Source organism: Salmo salar, chromosome 01 (genome assembly GCF_965601325.2).
Source record: "Salmo salar chromosome 01, fSalSal1, whole genome shotgun sequence".
NCBI lineage: Eukaryota > Metazoa > Chordata > Actinopteri > Salmoniformes > Salmonidae > Salmo > Salmo salar.
In genome coordinates, this window is record NC_138291.1 from 134,488,027 (window position 1) to 134,515,797 (window position 27,771).

The 27,771-nt window shown below is 41.8% G+C and overlaps 1 protein-coding gene across 6 annotated transcripts in view; it reads left to right on the forward strand.

The window, feature by feature from the left end:
• LOC106561224 (CBP80/20-dependent translation initiation factor) overlaps nucleotides 1–5,708 on the forward strand; it is a 158,647-nt gene extending 152,939 nt beyond the window's left edge. For all 6 annotated transcript variants that reach the window (XM_014124945.3, XM_014124977.3, XM_014124951.3 and 3 more), the window contains 2 exons: nucleotides 616–669; nucleotides 1,266–5,708. In XM_014124945.3, coding sequence (XP_013980420.1) covers nucleotides 616–669; nucleotides 1,266–1,484 — 273 coding nt within the window. In that variant the 3' untranslated portion in view covers nucleotides 1,485–5,708. The remainder of the gene's footprint in view (nucleotides 1–615; nucleotides 670–1,265) is intronic.
• Nucleotides 5,709–27,771: the final 22,063 nt, after the last annotated feature.

Sequence of the window (27,771 nt, forward strand, 5' to 3'; positions counted from 1 at the left end):
GATGTCGCTTGTTAAATCCACTTCAATCAGTGTAGGTGAGGGGGAGGAGACTGGTTAAATAAGAATTTTTAAGCCTTGAGACAATTGAGACATGGATTGTGTATATGTGCCTTTCAGTGGGTGAATGGGCAAGGCAAAAGATTTAAGTGCCTTTGAACGGGGTATGGTAGTAGGTGCCAGGCGCACCGGTTTGTGTCAAGAACTGCAGCTGTTGGGTTTTTTTGTTTTACACTCAACCGTTTCCCGTGTGTATCAAGAATAGTCCACCACCCAAAGGACATCCAGCCAACTTCACACAACTTTATGAAGCATTGGCGTCAACATGGGCCAGCATCCCTGTGGAACACTTTCAAGACCTTGTATTGTCCATGCCCGACTAATTGAGGCTGTTCTGAGGGCAAAAGGGGGGGAATGCAACTCAATATTAGGAATGTGCTCCTAATGTTTGCTATACTCAATGTATGTCCGTCTGTCTCGCTCTCTGTGGAGCTGTGTTACTTTGAGCCAGCCATATATAGAAAATAATGAAGTCCATGAATAAAGTATCATCTCTATAGAGCCATCCTCTCATCTCTGTTCTCTTCTGTTCCTCTCTGTTCTGTCTGTCTCTTACAGCTGCTGGAGTCTCCAGAGGTGAAGGAGGATGCAGTCCTCTGTTATTCTATGGAGGTATGTACTTTACCTTACTACTGAATGTCAATACGGTCCTTCATATTTACTGATGCCTCCTACAGCTGCACACAGTCATTTATGAATAATGAATTGTTATGGTATGTGTGATAGATTTGTTTTTGAATGCACCTATAAGCCAAGCCATAGTAGGAGTGTGTCTGTAGTGAGGCCGTTTTCTCTGTCTGGATGTAGTGAAGGAATCTTCTGACATCATGAATTATAGAGTGACTGTGAGGTAGTGTAGAGGCTAAGAACAGAGTCTGAAACTCCGTGAGTCCCAGCCTGTAGACTGGAGCTGAGCTAGTCAGTAATTGCTAGAATTTTCACCTTGAATTGTATGGGAAATTGGGAATATCAGACAGACAGGCCAAGTTTCCTATAATGGGACTCCATCCTTCTGAGACAGACATCTGTTAATGAGCCTGCCCTCTGCATGCCACAACTCAGACCGACACCCCCACTCTTTAGTCAGCCAGCCACGACCCGTCTCTCAGACTAGCCTTCTTAATATTCAGACAGCTAGACATAACCCCCCGACTCCAACGCCAAGTCACCTCTCCTCTTTTCCTCTCCCTCTCATCCTCCTTCTCCAGCTGCAGTCCACTGGTCGTCTCCTGGAGGAGCAGCTTCCAGAGATGATGACAGAGCTCCTGGCTGCGGCCAGGGACAAGATGCTGTGTCCGGCCGAGTCCCAGCTAACTCGCTCCTTGCTCATGGAGGTCATAGAGCTGCACGCCAACCACTGGACCCCTCTGGAGGATCTCACCACACAGTACTACAACAGGACCATCCAGAAGCTCACCACCGCCTAGCCCCCCAGACCCAGGACCTGTCCCACAGGTCAGACACATGGAGGCCTGAGCTGGGTTGATGGCTGGGATGCATGGGGTTGGACTAGACATGGGACCGTACAGAGTCGCAGAACATAATTGGTTGGCCCCATACCAGACTGCAAATGCATTTAGGTATAAGGAGAAGGGACTGACAAGACATACAGACAGACCTGAAATCCATGCAAAAACAAGACAAACACTACACCACGCACACAGACATAAGAGACTGGCCACTGGCACACATTCGACTGTGGTGGCGTGCCTGGTCACTGAGATGGGTGGAGGACAAAGAGACGGCATGATGTGGGGGGGGGTTGGAACAGCAGCCGCCTGTCCTTGGTGAACAGTCTCTCCTCAGAGGTTAAAAAGAGAAGAAGCAGGGGGGTCCAGGGAGATCTCTTTCTCTCTCTTTTGTGTTCACGTGCCAACCACCCTTTCTCTGTCTTTCTCCTTTATCTATCTCCCCTCCTCCTCTTCTCTGTCCCAGAACCTTCCACCCCAGGGCCTATGTGGCTGACTGGGGGAGATGAGAGGGGAGGTAGGCAAGACTCTGTCTGGGTTGTCCCCTCCCCAGACCTCCCTCCAGTGGGCCAGGTCAAATGGCCAGACTGCAGGGCTAGGTTCCAGTAAGGCCTGCCTTTGTCGTCGTCGTCGTCCCCCCCACTCCCCAGAGGCGCTTTGTGTGGCTGAGACACTGGCTGGCGCACTCTGGATTGCTGGCTGGGTAGCAGATGGCTTCTGGCGCCTCAGTGGGCTGGCTGCAGACAACCTCCCAGTCCCACTTACACTCCAGCCAAGGCCAACCCATCCTCCAACCCAGGCTAACCCTAACCCAGCCAGGCCGCTGACAGAAGGGGGCAGTGGGTTTGTCCTGGGGGCCAGTGGGGCTGCCGTGGGGGGGCTAGGGATGGGGACTGGGGGGGTGGCGCAGCAGACAGAAGCATCAATCTGCTGCTTTAGTGGGGCTTTTGTTGTCATTATCATTTTCAGAGGGGTTTAATTTTCTCTGTCCATGCTTTTGTTACCTTTGTTATTAATTATATTATATTATTGTTACTATTATTGTTGTGTTATTTCTTTTAAATCATGTACTGTAAATATGTATGATAATGGAATATTTTAGGGTAGATGTATTGCACAGGTTTGATTTGTTTTGCACTGTTTTAAGGTGATTACTTGTTTTAAAAGTCAAAACGATAAAAGAAAACAATGCTTTTTAACGGTGGAATGGATAAATACTAGCATTAAAAAGACTCAATAGGTTTGAGGGGTTGGTTGATTAGAAAGGGAAGGTTTAGCCAGAAGGAAGAATCAAAGAAATTATGGATTTGAAGAAGTCAGTCAAACTAGTGGCCTTGTGAACTATAACTACATTTATAGAGTTGCGTCCTTGTTGTTTTGAAAGACAAGGCCAAGAGAGGTGGAGAGTGCTTGCCGAGTGACCGAATTTAGTGAGGTGATTATTTTTTATTTTTTTTCCTGCAAAAACAAAAGAAAAACGAGCCTGATACAAATCGCTTCTTCAAATGTTCTCCTGTTCAAGTAGCCATTTTGCAGTGTTGGACATTTTGCAACTCTTTATCTGTGTGACGATGAAGTATTTGCTTTTGAGAGCGAAAAAAATCTGTTTTATTCTACAGATTATAAATATATATATATATATATAGACAATGTAGTTAGCTAGTATGTGATTCGCATTTCTCTGGCTTCTGGAAATGTGTGTACAACAATATTGACCTATCAACCCAATCATAATTATGTAATCCAATTAAATGTAATCGAATATACAGAATATACCAGTATTTAAGACAACGAAGCGAGCACCTAGGAGGGCATGGTGCAAAGAGAGACAAGGGCTACGTCCCATTTATCAACCCTTCCAAAGTGTGCACTTGTTCACTTCCCTTTCCTGATTTGAAAGGAATGACTGGCATAAGATATGATATTCTAGCCATGATGATTAGCTATAGGGTTGTGGTTGTGTGGATAGGAAGTGGCTTTTCCATGTGTTCTTACTATGGCTTCAGCTCATGTTGAAGGAACTGCTCTTTCTGAGGCAGTCTGTCAGTCCTAGTACTACTAGTGTTACTAGCTTCTGATTTCCTATTGAACTGAATCTCTGGGCATTTAGGGGTTTTTTTGCATCAAGAATTCAAATCTTTTAAGGTAGGCACACATCCAAAACAATAGGGTATTTTAAAACAATTTAAATAATTTGGAGATACGGATAACTGCCAAAATAAAGGAAACGCCAACAATAGGGCTACCATGAGCCAGAACAGCTTCAATGTCCCTTGGCGTCGATTCTACAAGTGTCTGGAACTCAATTGGAGGGATGCAACACCATTCTTCCACTAGAAATTCAATCATTTGCTGTTTTGTTGGTGTTGGTAAACGCTCAGGGAATCTCCCTTAACCCTTAAGTGTTCAATTGGGTTTGAGATCTGGTGACAGAGACGGCCATGGCATATGGTTTACATTGGTATGATGAGCATGAAACATTCAGTGACCAGTCGTGCCCTGTGGATGGGGTTATTGTCGTCCTATGGGGGCATAGCTATGGTAGCCAAAATAATGGCCTGTGCAGCATTTTTATACATGACCCTAAGCATGATGGGATGTTAATTGCTTAATTAGCTTAATTAGCACCTGTGTGGAAAAACCTGCTTTCAATAAACATTGCATCTCTCATTTAGGGTTTCAATTATTTTGGCAATTATATGCACCTACCTATAAGGTGAATTTCATTTTAGTTTGATAAAATACAATGGGTTTTGATTTTCAGTGACTAAAATTGTGATTCCGATCACTTGCCTGGTATAATGTTAGATTGTAAATAATGCTATTGGGCGATTCCATATGCAAAGGAGTGACTCTCATCTGTGACGCTGGGCCTCCCGGCGCCCTCTGACCTTAGACCTTTAGGTTACGTGACTCGCCTTACTATTGAATGCGACGCAACCCCATTTGCATCTCATTGACATTGGGAGGTATATGGTATAGCATCATCACGGCGTTGTAACCCCAGCGAGGCGAGACTACCAGCCAGATGGTGCACAGATGATGAGCTGTTAGAGTTTGTGGAAGTTGTTGGTCATCAGTTTTATTTTTTATTAAGCAATTAAAAAAATTTGCTAACTGAAGAGGTGTAAAAAATGTGGGTGGTTTACTATGGTTTTTAGCTGCCTGAAATATTAGGTGCCTGTATTGACGCAGCCCCTAAACGTTCTCACTGTCTGGACAATTTTATTTTCCCATATCCTGAGAACATCTCCCGCTTCACTCCACCATTCAGCCACTAAAGCCTCTTTATTTTAAGAGAAACCATCTCGTATGTCTGGGGGATGTCTTATCTTGTGTTGCACTGCTTTGACACAAACACAATCTTCTTCAGAATAAGTAAGGATGTAATACCTGAGAAAAGCTCTGTTTCCTCTCGATATATGCTCTGCCACATGTCGCTATGCTCACAATGAGCTCTCATTCTTCAGACACAGAATATGTGTAACAATATTTATTTAACTAGGCAAGTTAGTTAAGAACAAAGTCTTATTTACAGTGACGGCCTACCGGGGAACAGTGGGTCAACTGCCTTGTTCGGGGGGCAGAACGACAGATTTTTACCTTGTTAGCTCGGGGATTCGATCCAGCAACCTTTCGGTTATTGGCCCAACGCTCTAACCACTAGGCTACATGCCGCCCCAGTACACACTGGGACTCTCCTATATGAATCATACTACATACTAATGTCATCTCTGTTAAAAGGTTTTGCATACTTTAAAAAATGGAGTATTACCTATAGCCATTATACTATATTCTGTGTCTGACTAGTTGTATGACTGGATGTCCTTGGCCCATTGTGTTGCCTTTGTTAGGCCCTGACCCAAGCCTGGGGCTAGCCTGCGGCGTCTACCCCCAGGAGGGCTCACTGAGCCCGGGTTCACTCCCCCAGGGGCCTGGGTCTCTGAGCTCGCCCCTGGAACACAGGCAGGTTGTCCTTCAGTGTCCGTCCACATCAATCACTGTCTGGGGATGTGAGGGAGGAGAGGAAAGGGTGGTGAGACGGGGGTAGTCTACTTCTGATATAGGGGAGAGGGCATCGAACATACTGGGAACATTAAGGGTATGTGAAATGTTACTGCTCATGTCTCCTCCATTTTCAAATGATTTATGGTAAATATGCATTAAAGATTTGTATCGCTATGTGTGCAAATTGTGATTTATTATAGACGGTTCATCTCAGCTCTTAGGGCGAGGAGTAACAAAATGCACACACTGATAATTAATCTCACAACATGTGTACTGTTCAATATATGAAGGTGTCTTCATGTAAAAATTCTTATCTTTAGAATAGTGTTTATTTACCTTTATTTGAACAGGAAAGTCATATTGAGCCTAAAGTATCTTGAAAAGGAGCCCTGCACATACAAAAACGAACATCAATAGGCAAGAATAGATAAATATACACATTAAGATACACAACACAAATTAAAACAAACACTTTCTTCATTACAAAAATCCTCTGTCAGCTGTCTGTATTGCCCTAGGGACACCAAAGCATCGAATTGAAATGTCTTTTGGAGATTATTCCAAACAGGGTGCAAGGAGGTTAAAGGCTGATATACTCAAGGCGTTATATCAGTATTCACTTTGTGTTCTCCTTTAACCATATCACCCAGTAAAAAGTTATAGTTGGTGGTTCTTTTTAATAATGTACACCATTTGATACATACAACCCTGAAATACTACATTATTTGGTTAGATTCTCTGGGCTTTACATTAAATGATGATGCTGTGAACAGACAGACACCCCATCTGCAACCATATTTGTCTCCAGTCTCAGTCTCTGTGTGTCTTATGATGTGGATGTTGGGTGAATGACGAGCATGGCTCTGTGCTCATGGTGTCATCAGGCCGAGGGGAGATGGATAAGCGGAGGATGGAGAGACTGCTCCCGCCATCCCTCCCTAGGCTGAATTAGAATCATGGCTAATTTTGCCGTGCGTCGGAGGATAAACAGAGATGACCATGCGGGCTGGAGACTCATCCAGCTAGCTACGTCTTCCAGTGAATTAGATCGCATTACCGAATCACAGTATGAGTTCATGTTGGCCAGCCAGTCTAGACTATCTGCAGCACAAAGAGATGTTTGGCCGGCCAGTCTGCTCAAAAAGAAAGGAAAGCTCTCCCATGGACTGACCGACCAAGACAAGGGGGATGGGGAGGACTTTTATGGTCCAGACATTCTATGACCTTTTCATGGTGGAGTTAGTGGGAGTCATCTTTGGTTGATTAATTAGCCTACATAGTATGACAACTATAAACTGGACTGAAACATTAGTATGGAAAAGACAGACAGCAAGTAAAGTTTTAGCTACTTAGATGTATTATTATCAGCAGTCACAATGGATGCTTTCCGGCCACCATTTCAAGCCTTCGTCAGCAACATTAGTTGAACTGTAATATGAATGGTTATGTGTTAGGCATTGTTTCTGGGAAGAGGATTTTGTCATGGTTGTCCAGACAGAGTCCTGTGTCTGGTCTTCCTGTCCCCTGGTCATCCTGGCTGTGAGGCTTTATTCTGGGGCTGTGTTGTCAGGACTGATGGATGAGCTGGGTGTGAGCTAGCTAGCTGAGTAACTGCTCAGCCTAGCCTGGGTCTATTGTGTAGGGCAGACAAAGGGAGGCTGTGACTCAGCTGTCCTTGATAACAAGGCACAAAGAGAGAGAGAGAGAGACACAACCCCCATGAACACACAAACTCTCAGCTGAGTAGTCCCAATCCCCTGATGATGCCATTCAGATGTCACCACTCCTATAGCTCTGCCACTGATGGGCAAGGGAAGATACAGTACCTGTAGTCACTGATTTTGTGTGAGCTTTTGAATGCGTGTGTGCTCATGCCACCTGCATTCACAGCTCATTTCTGACCCTTTTATATATATATATATATATATATATGAAAATGAATCGCATGCATTTGTGTGTGTGTGTGTGTGTGAGAGAGAGAGAATTCGCTCCAGTGAGCCAGACGTGTACTGCAGGGGTGGTCTTGCTGAGGGGAGCGGAAGAGAAAGGTGAAAGGACGTGTGAGGAAAACTGGAGCAGAGAACGAGAGAAGAAAAGTCCCTCTGATGCTTCAGTCAGTGTGTTACTGCTGTGATAGAGGAACCAATAGCTAGAGGCTACAGGAGGATTTTAGCTGGCTGGTTTGGCTTTGCAGTATAACGACTCATAGACCTCATCTTGTATGTGGTTAGGAAAGTGGGAATGTGAGAATAGATTTTGCAATCTGACTTTTCTTTCTTTAGTTTTTAAAGGCCCAGTGCAGACATAAACATGATTTACCTGTGTTTTATGTGTACAGTGCCTTCAGAAAGTATTCATAACCCTTGACTTATTCCACATTTTGTTGTTACAGCCTGAATTCAATATATTAAATAGATTGTTTTCTCACCCATCTACACACATTACCTCATAATGACAAAGTGAAAACATGTTTTTAGAAGTTTTTGCAAATTTATTGAAAATGAAATACAGAAATGTGCATAAGTATTCACACCCCTGAGTAAATACATGTTAGAATCACCTTTGGCTGTTATTACAGCTGGGAGACTTTCTGGGTAAGTCTCTAAGAGCTTTGCACACCTGGATTGTACAATATTTGCCCATTATTCTTTACAAAATTCTTCAAGCTCAGGCAAATTGGTTTTTGATCATTACTAGATAACAATTTTCAAGTCTTACCATAGTGTCATGACGTTGTCCTCTTTTGGTACAGGGAGGACAGTTGACCCCCTCCCTGTTGCACCACCACCCAACCTACCCCCCCCCCAATCGACCCTGTGTGTAAAGGGTCGTAAAAAAAACTCTAAAATTCCAGGAGAGTCTCTGGCCACATGGCCCATAGAGAGACAAAGGAAATTCTTCCAACTCATAGAATTGGAGAGCCAAGCGACATTTTGTGTTCTGGAGAAGGTATGGAAGATTGGTGAAGAATCCAGCTACGAACTGATCCGCTTGGCACAATTTTGTGATACTCAGAAGACACAATATAGCCATATTACCATAAAACTGTTTATATAATAGACTCAGCTTAAGACTTGCATCATATGGGTGTATGGAATGTATTAATAAGGATAAAGCTTTTGTAAGACATTGAGATGCTATTGTACTGATGTAATGTGATAGAATTGTAGTTCTGTAACCAAATCTAACTCAGTCATAGGCACGCCCCCAGGGACCCATACAGGACCAGGCGTCATTTGACAAGCTGTTCTATGGGCACTATAAAACACCCCCTGATTTACATTTCCCCAGACCAGGCCTACACTCCGTTGGCTAATAGGTTTTACCTTCCAATTCCTCTACTGAAAGTGAACCATACCACGTGGTTAACTTTTAGACTATTGATACTGACAGAATAAGAACAAGTCTTTGATATTAATTATTAGTCTGCAGCTAAGTAAATTATATCATTGAACACATTAATGAATGTCGCTCTGAAAGATCCATTCTAACCGAGAGAGAGAGAGAGAGAGAGAACGCGGACAAAACTTCCCAACAGAACCAAACTCTCCAACAAAGAACGACGACACACTGAGCGTAAATATATATTGATTGCAATTGTTCCCGAATGAGTGAGCCTTCAATTGTCAATTGTTAATATTAATGAACTCTGTGTAACTTCTGAGCCTGACCGTTTATGATCCATTGTTCAACAGGCCGACCTGCCTGTTTAGCCCACAAGGGCACATTCCGATACCAATCCTTTGTGATGATAATTACTGTTTGTATGTTTTTCTGTTAATTACTTAGTGTAGTAAATAAATGATTTTAAGACAATTGATGTATGGATGATTTTAGTAAAGACTGGGTTCGTGCAGATACAACAATTTACGACGTTTGGGATGAGACTGGACTAGAGGTAAAATACACCAATTAAACTAGAAGATAATCTGCCTATACTATAATAGAATATAATATTACAGTACAGGAAAGTTATATTAGGAAAATTATAGCTTTGTAATCTGAATATTCTTCTTGGTGCCCCGATCTCCTAGTTAATTACAATTAAAGATTAATCAGTTTAATCGCGTGATAATAATTACAGGGAGCTAATTGATAAACATATCTTCCGTTTAATGGTAACCCAAAGACACGACAATAGATTTCCAAGCAGATTTAATTCAAAACTGTAAATGGGCCACTCAGGAACATTCACTGACCACGTTTACATGCACACCAATATCACGCACCAGTATCCCGTTATTATTAGGGATACTCAAGTATCCCTTCTATTATGAATTTACTATCATTTAAATTAAGTTTCTGCTTATAATTTCCGACATTTGATAGGCCATTTGTTTGTCAACTATAGTTTGATACATGCAGCTTCTCTTCTGCCATAACTTGTTGCCCAGAAGACTAAATAAAGTTGTGCTCACCAGAATAATGTCTTACATCGATAGAATTAATGCATTAGTAATCTAGTTAAAATCGGTAAAGTTGTCTGTTTCGTTTAGGGACCGAGGAGAAAACGCAAGAACTCCAAAGCAGTGGAAAGATTGGTCTGGTGCAAAAAATCTAAATGTCATCAGTTTCACCGGTTTTAAGGAAATTAAAAACGGAGAAAACGACAAAACATGTTTCTGATAAGACTTCAGTTTGGCTTGGGTGCATATTTTATGTGGTTGAAGTACTGTCTGCATAACAGTGTCAAAGATAACACATTACATGCACATTCACATTTTCTCAAGAGATGCTGAAAAAAGAAATAAATATTTCTGTTCCCGAGACCAAATTAACATTTGTTGAATCATTTCACAGTATGAAATGCATAATTATGCAGGAGTTGCTTTGCCACGTTTTTTGCAGTGTTACTTTAGTGTCTTGTTGCAAACAGGATGCATGTTTTGGAATATTTTTATTCTGTACAGGCTTCCTTCTTTTCACTTTGTACATTAGGTTAGTATTGTGGATTAACTACAGTGGTGTTGTCTCTTATCACAGCCATTAAACTCTGTAACTTTTTTAAAGTCACCTTTGGCCTTATGGTGTAATCCCTAAGTGGTTTCCTTCCTCTCTGGCAACTGAGTTAAGAAGGACGCCTGTGTCTTTGTAGTGACTGTGTGTATTGATACACCATCCAAAGTATAATTAATAACTTCAACATGTTCAAAGGGATATTCAATGCTTGTTTTTTTTATCAACCAAAAGGAGCCCTTCTTTGGAAGAAAATGTTATGAATTTTATATTCCGGCTGTAACACAACAAAATGTGGAAAAAGTTAAGTGGTGTGTATACTTTCTGAAGGCACAGTACATGTATTTCCACACTATGAGGTTGGAATAATACTGTGACATTGTGAAAATTATAATAATGAACTTTTAGTGTAAGAACCATTTGAATAGACCACCTGAAATTTCAGCCTGTTTTAGTGGGATGTATTTTTGGCCTGCCTGGTAACATCACCAGGAAGTCATTTAGTTAATAGACCAATAAGAAAGAGAGTTCCAAACCAGTCGGCCAATAAAAGCTAGTTTTCAGTTTTCCCCTCCCAACTCAGACCACTCTAAACCAGTCCTAGCTAAATGATTGCTTAGAAGTTATTTTTCTTTCTTTTTGACCATTTTAATGGAAAACAATCACAGTAAGGTATTTTAAGAATTTGTTCTTAACTGACTTGCCTAGTAAAATAAAGGTCACATTTTTTTATAATTTAAAAGGTACTTAATTAATATGGTCATTTTCACATTTTCATAAATTCATACAATGTTTGGGAAGGACATATACTAAGGAATTTGTGAAAATTCTATAGCAATACAGTGAGAAAGCGGCTGTGTTTTTGGACAATTAATAGACACTGCAGTAAATACAACCTATTAAAAACATCTGCCTTGTCCAGGACCGGTATCTACACAGACCGGTGCTCTATAGCCAATCAGAGCTAAAATAGGCATTCAGTTGAAGTCGGAAGTTTACATACACTTAGGTTGGAGTCATTAAAACTCATTTTTCAACCACTCCACAAATTTCTTGTTAACAATCTAGAGTTTTGGCAAGTCGGTTAGGACATCTACTTTGTGCATGACACAAGTCATTTTTACAACAATTGTTTACAGACAGATTATTTCACTTATAATTCACTGTATCACAATTCCAGTGAGTCAGAAGTTTACATACATTAACTTGACTGTGCCTTTAAACAGCTTGGAAAATTCCAGAAAATTATGTCATGGCTTTAGAAGCTTCTGATAGGCTAATTGACATAATTTGAGTCAATTGGAGGGGTACCTGTGGATGTATTTCAAGGCCTACCTTCAAACTCAGTGCCTCTTTGCTTGACATCATGGGAAAATCAAAAGAAATCAGCCAAGACCTCAGAAAAAAAATTGTAGACCTCCACAAGTCTAGTTCATCCTTGGGAGCAATTTCCAAACGCCTGAAGGTACCACATTCATCTGTACAAACAATAGTACGCAAGTATAAACACCATGGGACCATGCAGCTGTCATACCACTCAGGAAGGAGACGCGTTCTGTCTCTTAGAGATGAACGTACTTTGGTGCGAAAAGTGCAAATCAATCCCAGAACAACAATGCTGGAGGAAACAGGTACAAAAGTATCTATATCCACAGTAAAATGAGTCATATATCGACATAACCTGAAAGGCCGCTCAGCAAGTAAGAAGCCACTGCTCCAAAACCGCCATAAAAAAGCCAGACTATGGTTTGCAACTGCACATGGGAACAACGATTGTACTTTTTGGAGAAATGTCCTCTGGTCTGATGAAACAAAAATAGAACTGTTTGGCCATAATGACCATTGTTATGTTTGGAGGAAAAAGGGGGGGGCTTGCAAGCCGGAGAACACCATCCCAACCGTGAAGCACGGGGGTGGCAGCATCATGTTGTGGGGGTGCTTTGCTGCAGGACGGGCTGGTGCACGTCACAAAATAGATGGCATCATCAGGCAGGAAAATGATGTGGATATATTGAAGCAACATCTCAAGACATCAGTCAGGAAGTTAAAGCTTGGTCGCAAATGGGTCTTCCAAATGGACAATGACCCCAAGCATAGTTCCAAAGTTGTGGCAAAATGGCTTAAGGACAACAAAGTCAAGGTATTGGCGCGGCCATCACAAAGCCCTGACCTCAATCCTATAGAAAATGTGTAGACAGAACTGAAAAAGCATGTGCGAGCATGGAGGCCTACAAACCTGACTCAGTTACACCAGCTCTGTCAGGAGGAATGGGACAAAAGTCACCCAACTTATTGTGGGAAGCTTGTGGAAGGCTACTTGAAACGTTTGACCCAAGTTAAACAATTTAAAGGCAATGCTACCAAATACTAATTGAGTGTATGTAAACTTCTGACCCACTGGGAATGTGATGAAAGAAATAAAAGCTGAAAAAAATCCTTCTCTCTACTATTATTCTGACATTTCACATTCTTAAAATAAATTGGTGATCCTAACTGACCTCAGACAGGGAATTTTTATTTGGGTTAAATGTCAGGAATTGTGAAAAACTGAGTTTAAATATATTTTGCTAAGGTGTATGTAAACTTCCGACTTCAACTGTATTTGCAAATAAACAATTTGTCACACGGGCCTGGCATCATTCACTTTGAACTGGACTCTGTGTTCACATGCAGTAGCATCAGCGTGACTTTAGATCATTACAACGCATTCGCCAAAAGCCACAAAATACACTTGAATGGATTTCTGCAAGTACAGTGTATGTAAATACCACTGGAGTCCTTTTACGTTTGGTAACTTCACAGTCCTATTGATCAAACAACCATGAAAAGGTAGACTCTCTCCCTCAGTTGGCTGTGCACATCAACAACAACTAATGCTAGCCAGAGTGAGATTAGCTAAAATCTAACGAGGAAACACTATCTACAGTAGATATACCCTCTCAAACTTTTTCACCTAGTTGGCCGTCGAAATTGCACTGATAAACGATGGGGAATAGTACCCTGCTCGTCCTTCTGCAGCTTGCCTGCCAATGCATGCTTTTCCCAACCTACATTTTGACAATTGAATGGGAAATTGCCTCCCTGCCAAATATACAGAACAAAAAGATAAAAGTAACATGCAACAATTTCAAAGATTTTACTGAGTTACAGTTCGTATAAGCAAATCAGTCAATTGAAATAATTTCGTTAGGCCCTAATCAATGCATTTCACATGACTGGGCAAGGGTGCCACCATGGGTGGGCCTGAGAGGGTCAATGCCCACCCACTTGGCAGCCAGGCCCACCCACCGGGGAGCGAGACCCAGCCAATCAGAATGAGTTTTTCCCCACAAAAGGGCTTTATTACAGACAGAAATACTCCTCAGCATCTGTGGCATTGTGTTTTGCGACAAAACTGCACATTTTAAAGTGGCCTTTCATTGCCCCCAGCACAAGGTGCACCTCTGTAATGATTATGCTGTTTAAACTGCTTCTTGATATGCCACACCTACCTGTCAGGTGGATGGATAATCTTGGCAAAGGAGAAATGGGATTTTTTATTTCAGCTCATGAAACATGACACCAACACATTACATTTTTTGTATTTTTGTTCAGTGTATATTTATCATGCATTGAACTGTATCAATCTATTCTTCCAACAATGCCTTGCTGTACGTCATGGAATTTTGAGGCAAATAGGTTCTATTTTTAAAACCTCTTATAAAGTTGGTTTTGAAACATAAACTGGGAATTTTATATTTTTTATTGATATCATGATTGTCTGTTTCATGTCTGCAAAGTAGCCAAAACCCAGTCAGTTCGACTTTAAGGATTGGTTTTGGATGCCCTATGTCCCTCACTCTGTAAACTAACTGTACAATGGACATTTTCATGTAAGAGAAGCCCTGATAGTCAACAGTGGTGGAACCAGTAACTCATATTGTTGCATCCTGGACTGGCAGCGAGGAAATTATGTCATGACCTGTTGGCTTCCTGAATGAACTGTTTAATGATTCCACTGCTTTAGGAACTTGCTGAGTAAGACTCAATCTAACTCTACAGTGGCTTGTAGTCAGGTACATAATTACTGGCATCCAAAATAATTGGGAATTTATGTTAATTTATACTACTACAATTGCTCAGAGATAAGAGATTTTTGTTAAAAAGTAATTAAAAAAATGTTTTTGGAGGTAGGGGTCAAAATACTCTAGCACCCTCTTTGTGAGGATCATGACACTGTGCCTTTTTCTAAAATGTTTTATGACATTTGAGAACATGTTGGGAGGGATCTTAGACCAATCCTCCATAAAGAATCTTTCCAGATCCTTGATATCCTTTGTCTGCTCTTATGGACTACCCTCTTCAATTCAAACCACAGGTTTTCAATGGGGTTCAAGTCTGGAGACTGAGATGGCCATTGCAACATATACATTTTGTGGTCAATCAACTTGGAGTTTGCCAAAGGGCACCTAAAGACCCTCTGACCACGAGAAACAAGATTCTCTGGCCTGAATGCCAAGCGTTACGTCTGGAGAAAATCTGGCACCATTCCTGCGGTGAAGCATGGTGGTGGAAGCATCATGATGTGGGGATGTTTTTCAGCGGCAGGGACTGGGAGACTAGTCAGGAGTGAGGCAAAGATGAACGGCGCAAAGATCCTTTATGAAAACCTGCTCCAGAGCGCTCAGGACCTCAGACTGGGGCGAAGGTTCACCCTCCAACAGGACAACGATCCTAAGCACACAGCCAAGACAACACAGGAGTGGCTTCGGGACAAATCTCTGATATGTCCTTGAGTGGCCCAGCCAGAGCCCGGACTTGAACCCAATCAAACATCTCTGGAGAGACCTGAAAATAGCAGTGCAGCAACGCTCCCCATCCAACCTGACAGAGCTTGAGAGGATCTGCAGAGAAGAATGGGAGGAACTCCCCAAATACAGGTGTGCCAAGCTTGTAGTGTCATACCTAAGAAGACTCGAGGCTGTAATCGCTGCCAAAGATGCTTCAATAAAGTACTGAGTAAAGGGTCTGAATACTTATGTAAATGTAATATTAGAGTTTTTATTTTTCATACATTTTCCAAAATGCTTTGCCGTTATGAGGTATTGTGTTTAGATTGATGAGGAAAAATGTGTTTTAATCAATGTTAGAATAAGGCTGTAACGTAACAAAATGTGGAAAAAGTCAAGGTGTCAAATACTTTCCGAATGCACTGTATATACACACGTACATCTGAAATATGCATGCACATAAACACACACACACATAGGCCTTCACACACACACACACACACACACACACACACACACACACGCACACACACACACACACACACACAATGTGGCACACATACACACTGCTACCTAGCCCTGTCCAGCACTGCTACCTAGCCCTCAGCAACCTCTGCCAGGACCCTCATTCAGCCAGCCAACATCAACAGTGGTGTTCTCAGGAGAGGTGTGGACACAAAAAATACTCCAGGATAAAAGCACCACAGTCAGTGAGTTTTGTGTCCCCATGGTGTATGGGTAGTTGGCATGGGTCATTTTTTGTTCATAATGTCAAACTTAGTTGAATTGGATAAAATTGTGACATATTACTAAAAGCTTTTTTTTTTTTTACTTTGATCATGAGTAAATTCATGCAGTGTATTATTTGTTTACTTACAATTGGTAAGTGGACAATTACAAACATGGTAATTGTCCACTGTTCCAGTTAAGTTTGTGGAACTTTGAACGTAAGTTTATTAATGAAAACATTAATACAATTCCCTATGTCTATGTCAAGAAACAGTAGTCCCCAAGTCCATTCATGATATTTCCAAAATGTTCTGATTGATTTTAGGGACCAAATTTAATCAATGTCCACATTGTGTGACACAATTCTGTGATTAACAACAAGCCAGCATTTGGGAACCATTTCACTGGGGAGGGTACTCTTGCAATGAGGAAGTGCACAAGACATTTCTGGAGCACATGGTCTGGACAGATTGTGAGCTTTATCAGAAATATTTATCATAATATTGCACTTTTCTGCTGTTGCCATAAAAGGGGTACATTTCTTAGGCCTTTGGTGTGACGCCTTTTGAATGTATTGAAAAAATTGAAGTTACATTTTTGTTGTGGTGAAATCAAATGGTAGACAACAAGGCCAAAAATTTACCATACAGCCTGAGATTTCCACTGGTGTGACAGCTTTTTTCTCTTGTTGTGACATGAAGATGGTGTCACTCCAGGGGACATTACACCTATAAATAAACCCCTATAATGACCTTTTTAAACTTATTTGTATTATACCTATTTGTATCCTGTTGCAATTTTGATCATTTTAAGTGATTCTGAGTGTAATATTTACATTTTCATTCTCCTACGCCTGGTTTCTCACACCCTGCATTTGACCATTTTACCCGCCAGCATCAGAGACACGTTGAGTTTTTCAAACCCATTGGCTCCATTGTGCGATATACGCCAAAAAACCCTCCAACAGAACCCCTCGTGAGTGGTGCCTCAGCTCCCACAGCTCCCACGGCTGTTGGTAGGTCAGGGCCTCCCACTGGGTGTGCATGGGTCTCCTCCTTCACTAGGGGACTGTGCCCTTGCGCCTCGCTGTGTGCCCAGGTACACCTCATTGTTGTCGGTGTCTACCTGAGTGATCCTGCCAGTCTTGTCTCAAAAATTAAGCCATGCCAGTCTTAGTACACTGCAGGTACAGTGAAACTGTAAAATGGCTCATTAAATTAGTTATGGTTCCTTTGATTGCAACGTTACTTTGATGACTGCAGAAATCATAGAGCTAATACTTGCCAACGAATGCTGACTTTCGATGACGCATGCATTTATTCACACCCAAAACCACGCGGGGTACTCTCGGCCACCACATACGCTTTTGGTGACTAGAACCTTGACTGGGGATGCACTGATGTCTAATTCGAATGTCTGCCTTATTAATGGTACTTTCTGTGCATACCATGGTGACCACGGGTAATTCGGAATCAGGGTTAGATGCCAGGGAGGGAGCCTAAGAAATAGCTAACTATCCAAAGAAGGCACCAGGCGCACAAGTTTCCCACTCCCAACTCAGGGAGGTAGTGATGAAAAATAACAATACAGGACTCTTCCGATGCCTTTCATTTGGAATGAGAACACTTTAAATCCATTAATGAGGATCCATGACTGATGTTTAGAGGTTGCATTTTACAGCGGTTAAAAACTTCTGAAAAGTGTCATTAATTATGTTTTAACCGTAATATTTGACTAACTGTTGTGTATTGTCCATCTTTTTGACTTAATGTCCTTACGGGCCGGGTGACACCAATAAATATAAGGAAATAAAGGTGTCTTGAACAAAATGTAAACATAATTGTTAAGCATAAGACCAAGAAACATCATCATAATACTAATTGCTTTTTATCTAGGTTTTTGTCAAATTACTGTGAATCTTACTCAAAATGTAATGGTGAGACATTTGGTTACTGGCATTATACAAGGAAATTGTGTGTATTTCAATTGAAATTCTAACATACGAATACTGATTTAGAAACAGAAGTAACTAATAATTTTTTCACTTTTGTTTTGGCCATATGGCAATTGGATATGTCATATATCGTAAGAAACATCATAAGAAACATATCATCACACATCAAACCCCTAGAAATTCAGCTAAAACATATTTATGAAATTAACTTTGTGAAACTCAGTTCCCATGCTGCTCAGTGGAATGCAAGGTTAGTACTGAGGCCTTTGAATCATTATATTAGGTTGATCTAGTGGTTCAAATGCAAATAGACCCACCACCATTATTAGGTTCCAGTCTACTTTGTGCTGTGGATGGAGCACAAAAAAGGTGTAGGCCAGAGTTGTCTACTTCCTCTCTATGTAATGGCATCGTTTCCTAACTCTAACCCTGTCCACATACACACACCATACACACTCCATTGACACACACACACCATTGTTTCCTAACCATGCTCCTGTCCACCACAGGGACTGGCTGCAGCTGCAGCGCTATAGCAGTGTGTTATTGTGCTCCTATTTGACCAGTCACCCACCCAGAAGTGTCTCTTTATAGCTCATGACGAGCCCCCGTGAGAACAGCTTCCGTTGTGTGGAGCAGAGTGGAGTAGACACACACACACACACACACACACACACACACACACACACACACACACACACACACACACACACACACACACACACACACACACACACACACACACACACACACACACACACACACACACACACACACACACACACACACAGAGAGAGAGAGAAAAACATGTAGAGCACACACACACACACACAGAAACATACCACCTCTCTCCCCTCTACAGGCCGTTAGGACATTAGTTGAGGTGTCTGCAGACGAGCAGTGAGAAGTAGCATCTGATGTCTTTGTTACTAGGGCCGGAGCTCCCCGTCTAGCGACAGTCACAGCGGCAGCACGCCAAGAGGGAGTGTGACCCTGTTGCTAGGCAACCAACTGTGAAGTTGTCAGTCGGTGACAGTCTGGAACTTCCACCAACAGCGGGGTGAACCCCCGTTAAGAGCTGTCTGCTGCTGCAGTGCTGCTGTGCTGCTTTCAGAGAGAGCTGTATGCCTGCTGTCAGCCAGGGCTGTGTTGATGTCTGTGTGGGGGATGTTGGAGTTTTATAATGTAGTTTACAAAAGTTCAATCAGGAAGGCTGGTCTGAATGCTCGTTTATCTTCATCCAGTAAGCATAACATAATGAACTTTGTTTCCTATTCTACAGGCATAGTGGGAATGAATACGAATGTATCATCATCAGCACAGTGTCCTGTTTCTTCTCCTCTTTCCTATTAGCCATGTGTGGAATGTCATTCACCTATTTACCTTATCGTCTATAAGCACGGCACAATAATGCACATTCCTCACAGTGCTGTTTAACCTATGAGCTCATTCTTGTAATTATCCCCCTCCTTACTCTCAACCAATGGGTGTAAATGTTGGGATATTATTCATTATATGTTAGACAGTTTTTACTACAGATGCTTCCCATCCGTGTACTTTTGGGTGATTTTCAGGATCAGCAGTCTGCAGTTTATTGACTTAAGGGTGTAAATGTGCATGTATTCATACCGAACCGTTCAGTACAGGGACTTCTGAATGAATACATTTAAAAAAACATTTACTCAATAAAAATACTAGGCCTATAGGCGATGCCTAAGCTGCCTTGTATTCCTGTGCCTCTTGAGTGTCACACCCTGATCTATTTCACCTGTCTTTGTGCTTGTCTCCAACCCCTTCAGGTGTTGCCCATCTTCCCTATTATCCCCAGTGTATTTATACCTGTGTTCTCTGTTTATCTGTTGCCAGTTCGTTTTATTCGTCAAGCCTACCAACATTTTCCCCCTTGCTCCTATCTTTTTCTAGTTCCTGTTTTCTAGTTTTCCCAGTTTTGACCATTCTGCCTGCCCTGACCCTGATCTTGCCTGCCGTTCTGTACCTTGTCACACCACCCTGGATTATTGACCTCTGCCTTCCCTGACCCCGAGACTGCCTGCCGTTCTGTACCTTTATGGACTCTGATCTGGATTACTGACCTCTGCCTGCCCTTGACCTGTCGTTTTGCCTGCCCCCTGTTCTAGTAATAAACTTTTGTTACTTCGACACTGTCTGCATCTGGGTCTTCTCCTGAAACGTGATAGTACGAACTGGCCACGACTGACCGAGCAGACTTGGACCAGCTCCACAACGCCATCTCCTCCCATTTCACCATTGGAAGGCACGAGGAGTTGCTTCGTGGCGACAGGTAGCCCAGTTTGTTAGCGCTTTGGGCCAGTAACCAAAAGGTTGCTAGATCAAATCCCAGAGCTGACAAGGTAAAAATCTGTAATTCTGCCCCTGAACAAGGCAGTTAACCCACTGTTCCTAGGCAGTCATTGTAAATAAGAATTTGTTCTTAACTGACTTGCCTAGTTAAATAAAGGTTAAATAAAAAAGACCTTGTCCAAACACCATGACCGAGCATTGAACACATTTCTGGAACAATTCCGAGGGTTGTCTGCTAGGTAACCCCCCAGCCCCTCAGTAGCCCGGCTGTTAGCAGCGCCACGTCGCCACACTATTCCTACCACCGGAGAAAGACGGAAACACCAAAAAAACAACAACAGAACTTCGTCTCCCCTTTGCAGCTGCTTCTGACCAGGCCAAATAAATTAGAAGAGCGATAAGTATGTTTATAGCCGCGGAAATGCCCCCATTCTCAGTGGTTGAGAAGAATAGGGGGTTTGAGCACATTATGAACGCGCTCGAGCGACGTTATCAACTTTGCCTTCGCACACCCATTTCAGCAAATTGGTAGTAGCCTCTCTATATGAGCAAGCTAAAGCCGAAGTTGTCAATGAATTGGCCAATGCAACCTGTGTTGTGCTTACTACAGATTGATGGACCTCCAGGACTACTTAATAATGACAGCCCATCACATTATCCCGGAGTGAGAAGTTAGAAGGGCCGTGCTACAGATGCGACCCCTTTATGAGAGTTCTCTTTGTAAGAAAACATTATAGCATAGGCCTATACAATGTCTGAGCCATGTTTACGTATTGACTTCACACACATATTGCACTTTATTTTGGTGTTGTTGATGAGTAATCGTGTGTTTTCATTTAATTGTTCTCTCATTAGGCATTATATGACTCTTGATCATATATGGAATCAGAAATACCAACGCTTCCTATTTTCTTAAATAAACTCAAATTAACTACAGTAACTGCTGGCATTTAGTTTCCCCACTGTACTGAAACAGAACAGAACAGAACCGAACCGTGAACCCAAAACTGCAATACGTACTGAACCGTGGGTTTGGTGAACCGTTACACCCCTATTGCCCTTACATTACAGATAAACTCTATAGTGGGCCTCAACTCATAGGCTTAGCGACAGCATGTCACACACTTGGTGAATCACATTAATTCAGGCAACTATTACGTCTTGTTGCTTTGCCTTGTACCATCTTTGCCCATTCATATTCAATTAGCTCGACTCTTCTTTATCGCAACAGAACAATTTTTATCTCTACAGCATATGCATGCAACCCTCAGACAAAGCGTCTTCCCTCCGCATTGACGTTTTTGCAAGGCTGTCTTCTTACTGGTTTTCCATAGTTTCTTTCTAATTGTTCACAACTTCTTCTATCACTTTCATTCCTTCACGTGATTTTGTTTTTTCTGATCTGTTTTTTTCACCCTAATCACTATAGCTATAGCCTACACATAGTCACTTTTCAAATGACCTCGACTAACCTGTACCCCCGCACATTGACTCGGTACCGGTACCCCCTGTATAAAACTGTATTATTGTTATGTCATTTTCTTGTTACTTTTAGATTTTTTTTATTGTTTTACTTTAGTTTATTTAGTAAATATTTTCTTAACTTCTCTAGGGTAGGGGGCAGTATTTTGACGTCCGGATGAAAGGCGTGCCCGTAGTAAACTGCCGGCTACTCAGACTCAGAAGGTAGGATATGCATATTATTAGTAGATTTGGATAGAAAACACTCGGAAGTTTCTAAAACTGTTTGAATGATGTCTGTGAGTATAACAGAACTATAACAAAAGTATAACAAAAACCTGAGAAGAATCCAACCAGAAAGTGTGGAAATCTGAGGTTTGTAGTTTTTCAAGTGATTGCCTTTAGAGTATACAGTGACTTATGGTTCATTTTGCACTTCCTAAGGCTTCCACTAGATGTCAACAGTCTTTAGAATGTTGTTTCATGCTTCTACTGTGAATAGGGAGAGAATAAGAGCTCCTGGAAGTAGACGACTGAGAAAATGACATGAGCTCAGTGGCGTGCGCTCACATGAGAGTTAGCTGTGTTCCTTTTCTTTTTTGAAGACATTAGAATTGTCCAGTTGGAATATTACTATAGATTTATGATTATAAAAAACATTCTAAGGATTGATGCTATACATCGTTTGACATGTTTCTATGAACGTGACTTTTCGTCGTGACATTTTGCACGCGCTTCCTGCATTTGGAGTAGTGGACTAAACGCGCAAACAAAAAGGAGGTATTTGGACATAAATGATGGACTTTATCGAACAAAACAAACATTTATTCTGGAACTGGGATTCCTGGGAGTGCATTCCGATGAAGATCATCAAAGGTAAGTGAATATTTATAATGTAATTTTTGTCATTTCTGTTGACTCCAAAATGGCGGCTATCTGTATGGCTTGTTTTGATATCTGAGCGCTGTACTCAGATTATTGCAAAATTTGCTTTCGCCGTAAAGCTTTTTTGAAATCTGACACAGCGGTTGCATTAAGGAGAAGTGTATCTATAATTCTTTGAATAACTGTTGAATATTTTATCAACGTTTATGATGAGTATTTCTGTAAATTGATGTGCTCATTCACCGGAAGTTTTGGGAGGCAAAACATTTCTGAACATTACACGCCAATGTAAAATGGGGTTTTTGAATATAAATATGAACTTTATCGAGCAAAACATACATGTATTGTGTAACATGAAGTCCTATGAGTGCCATCTGATGAAGATCATCAAAGGTTAGTGATTCATTTTAGCTGTATTTCTGGTTTTTGTGACGCCTCTCCTTGCTTGGAAAATGGCTGTGTGGTTTTTCTTGTCTAGGCGCTGTCCTAACATAATCTAATGTTATGCTTTCGCCGTAAAGCCTTTTTGAAATCGGACAATGTGGTTGGATTAACGAGAAGTTTATGTTTAAAATGGGATATAATAGTTGTATGTTTGAGAAATTTGAATTATGAGATTTTTGTTGTTTTGAATTTGCCGCCCTGCTATTTCACTGGCTGTTGAATGGTGTGTCCCGCAGGTGGCTAGCGTCCCACATACCCCAGAGAGGTTATCTCTATTTCTTGAACTGCATTGTTGGTAAAGGGCTTGTAAGTAAGCATTTCACAATAAGGTCTGTTGTATTCAGCCCATGTGACAAATACAATATGATTTGATTTGAAGTAATATAAAGGTGTTATCTTTCACCTCAATGCTAAACTACTGGTCACTCATTCAGAACTGGAGCTGCAAACACAGCTGCCACACTAGGTATAATTCCACCCTCACTCTCCAGCAACTAGGTCGCTGGTCATGCTCTGCCTACACCTCATATGTTAGCCACAATCTATTGGCCATTCTCTCAGGTCTATGGTAATTTTACCATAGCCATCAATAGCTACATTAGTTTGTGAGTATCCAATCACACCATTGCACGTAACGGTTGCAGTCATTCATTATTACACCTTCACATATGTAACAATGCGAGTCACTCAGCAGGCCGTCATTGGGTCAGACACTCACTCTTTGTCACATGTCCCTATTGCTTCACATTACTGCCTGCGGGACTGGGTTAGACGCAAAGCAAACATCTCATCTTATCATACAAATTGCATTACAGCATGCATGGTTGGGTTCTATGTACAGGCATACACAGCATTTCAACGAAACATATCAGAAAATGTTTGATTGTATTGAAAAATGTCATATAATACTTTCCATTTCAGCATAATCTCACTTTTGTTTGATTCCTTGCATGCAACTCTTTTACATATAATAAATCATTGTTTTCAATCTTTAGATCCAATTGGTTTGTTTCGATGTCAACAGCCCCGCATAGAGCTACCTGTCATCACATCATCTGGCTCTGAGGATCTTCGCTCGGAGACGAGGCCATTCCTCAAACTACTGTATTTAATAAAATGTCATATTGCATTCCGTCAGCCTTGAAAATTCTGCATTTTTCTTAAAAGTTTTGGAATACAATTACAGTACTAGACGCTAGCTACTTACCTCATCTCATTTCTGCTTCATGTCTCCTAGTCACTACTACTACAGCCACTACCAAGACTACTAGAGCAGCCTGCAAAGAAAATGGACCATCTTATTTGTTGGTGTTAAGGTTATGATGATATATGATGTGTATCTTCCTGTTGTGACCATGTCCTGTGCTGAGATCAGAGGATAAAGCTCAGAGGAGACTGAGAGAGGTGTATGACCCTCTCCTACTGACCCTGATGGGAAAGTCAGCGAGAGGGAGAGTAGTAGGCCATCGGAAAGAACTCAGTGATTTAACTCCTGTTAAATCGTGCCAACAACACACACACATACACAGGTACACACACATGTAGGTACACACGTGCCAACAGGTGTCTGATTTGTGAGGTGGCATGCTGGCCTGTTGGAGGCGTGGTCCCTGAGCGTGTGTAAACATTCACATAAAAGCATAAAAGGTTATTGGGGGGGGCAGAGGGTAGCAGGAGTACATGATACAAGGTGCACTCTTGTTTGTCCACAGGTTTGACTTGGTCCTGCTGTAAGTGATTAGTGATTACAGACACAGGTGTTCTCCGAGCACACACACACAGAAACACGCACATCCCAAAAGCTGCCTTTGCAATTCCCAATGGATGCATTAACCACCTCTGCACCTCACTCCCTGAGAGAGAGAGAGAGAGAGAGAGAGAGTGACAGACAGACAGACAGACAGACAGACAGACAGACAGACAGACAGACAGACAGACAGACAGACAGACAGACAGACAGACAGACAGAAAGAAAGAAAGAAAGAAAGAAAGAAAGAAAGAAAGAAAGAAAGAAAGAAAGAAAGAAAGAAAGAAAGAAAGAAAGAAAGAAAGAAAGAAAGAAAGAAAGAAAGAAAGAAAGAAAGAAAGAGAGATAAAGGAGTACTACCAGCTGTGTACTGTGGGCAGTAAAACTGGTGCAAAGCCCCCTGTGTATGGAGGCAGCAGGCAGATGTACATGTATGCAGGCCTTGCTCCACTCTCGCTCTCTTTCTAAACAGGGAGGAATGTGACTGCATGGTAGCTGTAGCAAACCAGGGAACCAGGCCCATGGGGTTGCACAACGCCTGGTCTCAATCAGACCTGCATGGGTTCAAATAGTCTGTGAGCATTTGCTTGAGACTAACTAGAGTGTAAGATGGGTGGGTTTTGCACTTTTGGGACTATTCCATTGGTTCCGTTGTGCCAGGCAAGCTCGATAAAGCACAGCTAAAGTATAACTCATAACCACTGCCTTGCTTTTACACTCATTGGAGCTTCATGACTTAGTTTGTTAAACCCCTTAACGAAGGCCATATTCTTTTAAATAATGCGATTCAACTTAAAATAATACATTTTATTATCTGCAGTAAACTGTATGGCTTATGATGTGATAGTATTTCATGATGTGAAGTAACTCAGTTGTATTGCATTCTTTATCATCCTCTTTTATTGTGAGCCAAGTTGGTGTGTGTGCAATTACACAGGTAAGGCTACCTGAAAATGAATGATAAGAATTTCTTCCTTTCAGAATTGTCTTCCTATTACCATGTTATTACTCCCCATTGCAGCTGCTCTGTGTGACTCAGTGTTTATGGTCACCCTGTGTCTGTCACCAAGCTTGTTCCTCTAACAGCTAGCTCTGTGGTCTGTCATAAGTGAGAGACTAGTTCATTGGTTGGTGTTTTGTTTTGTTCTGTGTAGGTTTTTGTAGCTTTGTGTCGGATGAAAGGTTTTCCCCTCCTCCTGATTCATACCATCTCACACAGCCTACAGTAGGCGACACACACACACACACACACACACACACACACACACACACACACACACACACACACACACACACACACACACACACACACACATAAGCATCCGAGGTGGCTAGCTAGCTGACCTCTGCCTAGTCCTTGTTATGAGAGATAGTCCGTAGGGACCAGATGAGACCACACACACATCTAGTGAGACTGACTGGTCCAACCGCCATCCATTTCTCTTTTCAACCATGCAGTCTAGATGTTTTCCTCTGGGTTTTCCTTCTACACACACACACACACACACACACACACACACACACACACACACACACACACACACACACACACACACACACACAGTGTGAATGTGGAACAAATGCAGACAGAGCAGGGAGATGGGCCATGGAAAATCAATTGTCCAGCCAGCAGTGACCTGAGTTAAAAGGCTTCCAGTGAATGGAACCCTATTTATTTTGTAGTGCTCTACTTTAGACCAGGACCCGTGTGTGTGTGTGTGTGTGCGGCAAGGGAGTTGAGATGGAGCTTGGATTAATAGTGGGTTCAAAAGGGCAGTCAACAATGACCACAGTGTGATAACCTACAGTAGCTGCTTTATTACATGTGGCATACACACACAGAGCCGAAATCAACTTGGTATTTAGGGCAACAGAAAATTCGGACCAGGCAGGCAACTACTCAACTACTGTACTGTATACTACTCAGGCCTCTGTGACCAAACGGCAGTACCTCACATCGACTTATTAAAGAAAAAGTGATGTTTTGCAGGTTTTGGAGAGAAATAGTAATGGTTTTGTTGATCTGTATTTGCACGTTTTGTACATTTTGATTTGTACCAAACATCCAAATATACAGTTGAAGTCGGAAGTTTACATACACTTAGGTTGGAGTCATTAAAACTCATTTTTCAACCACTCCACAAATTTCTTGTTAACAAACTAGTTCTAGCAAGTCGGTTAGGACATCTACTTTGTGCACGACACAAATCATTTTTCCAACAATTGTTTACAGACAGATTATTTCACTTATAATTCACCATATCACAATTCCAGTGGGTCAGAAGTTTACATACACTAACTTGACTGTGCCTTTAAACAGCTTGGAAAATTCCAGAAAATGATATCATGGCTTTAGAAGCTTCGGATAGGCTAATTGACATCATTTGAATCAATTGGAGGTGTACCTGTGGATGTATTTCAAGGCCTACCTTCAAACTCAGTGCCTCTTTGCTTGACATCATGGGAAAATCAAAAGAAATCAGCCAAGACCTCAGAAAAAAATTGTAGACCTCCACAAGTCTGGTTCATCCTTGGGAGCAATTTCCAAACGTCTGAAGGTACCAAGTTCATATGTACAAGCAATAGTACACAAGTATAAACACCATGGGACCACGCAGCTGTCATACCGCTCAGGAAGGAGACACGTTCTGTCTCTTAGAGATGAACGTACTTTGGTGCGAAAAGTGCAAATCAATCCCAGAACAACAGCAAATGACCTGGTGTAGATGCTGGGGGAAACAGGTACAAAAGTATCTATATCCACAGTAAAACGAGTCCTATATCGACATAACCTGGAAGGCCGCTCAGCAAGGAATAAGCCACTTCTCCAAAACCACCATAAAAAAAGCCAGACTATGCTTTGCATCTGCACATGGAGACAAAAAACATCGTTATGACCATCGTTATGTTTGATGGAAAAAGGGGGAGAACACCATCCCAATCGTGAAGCATGGGGGTGGCAGCATCATG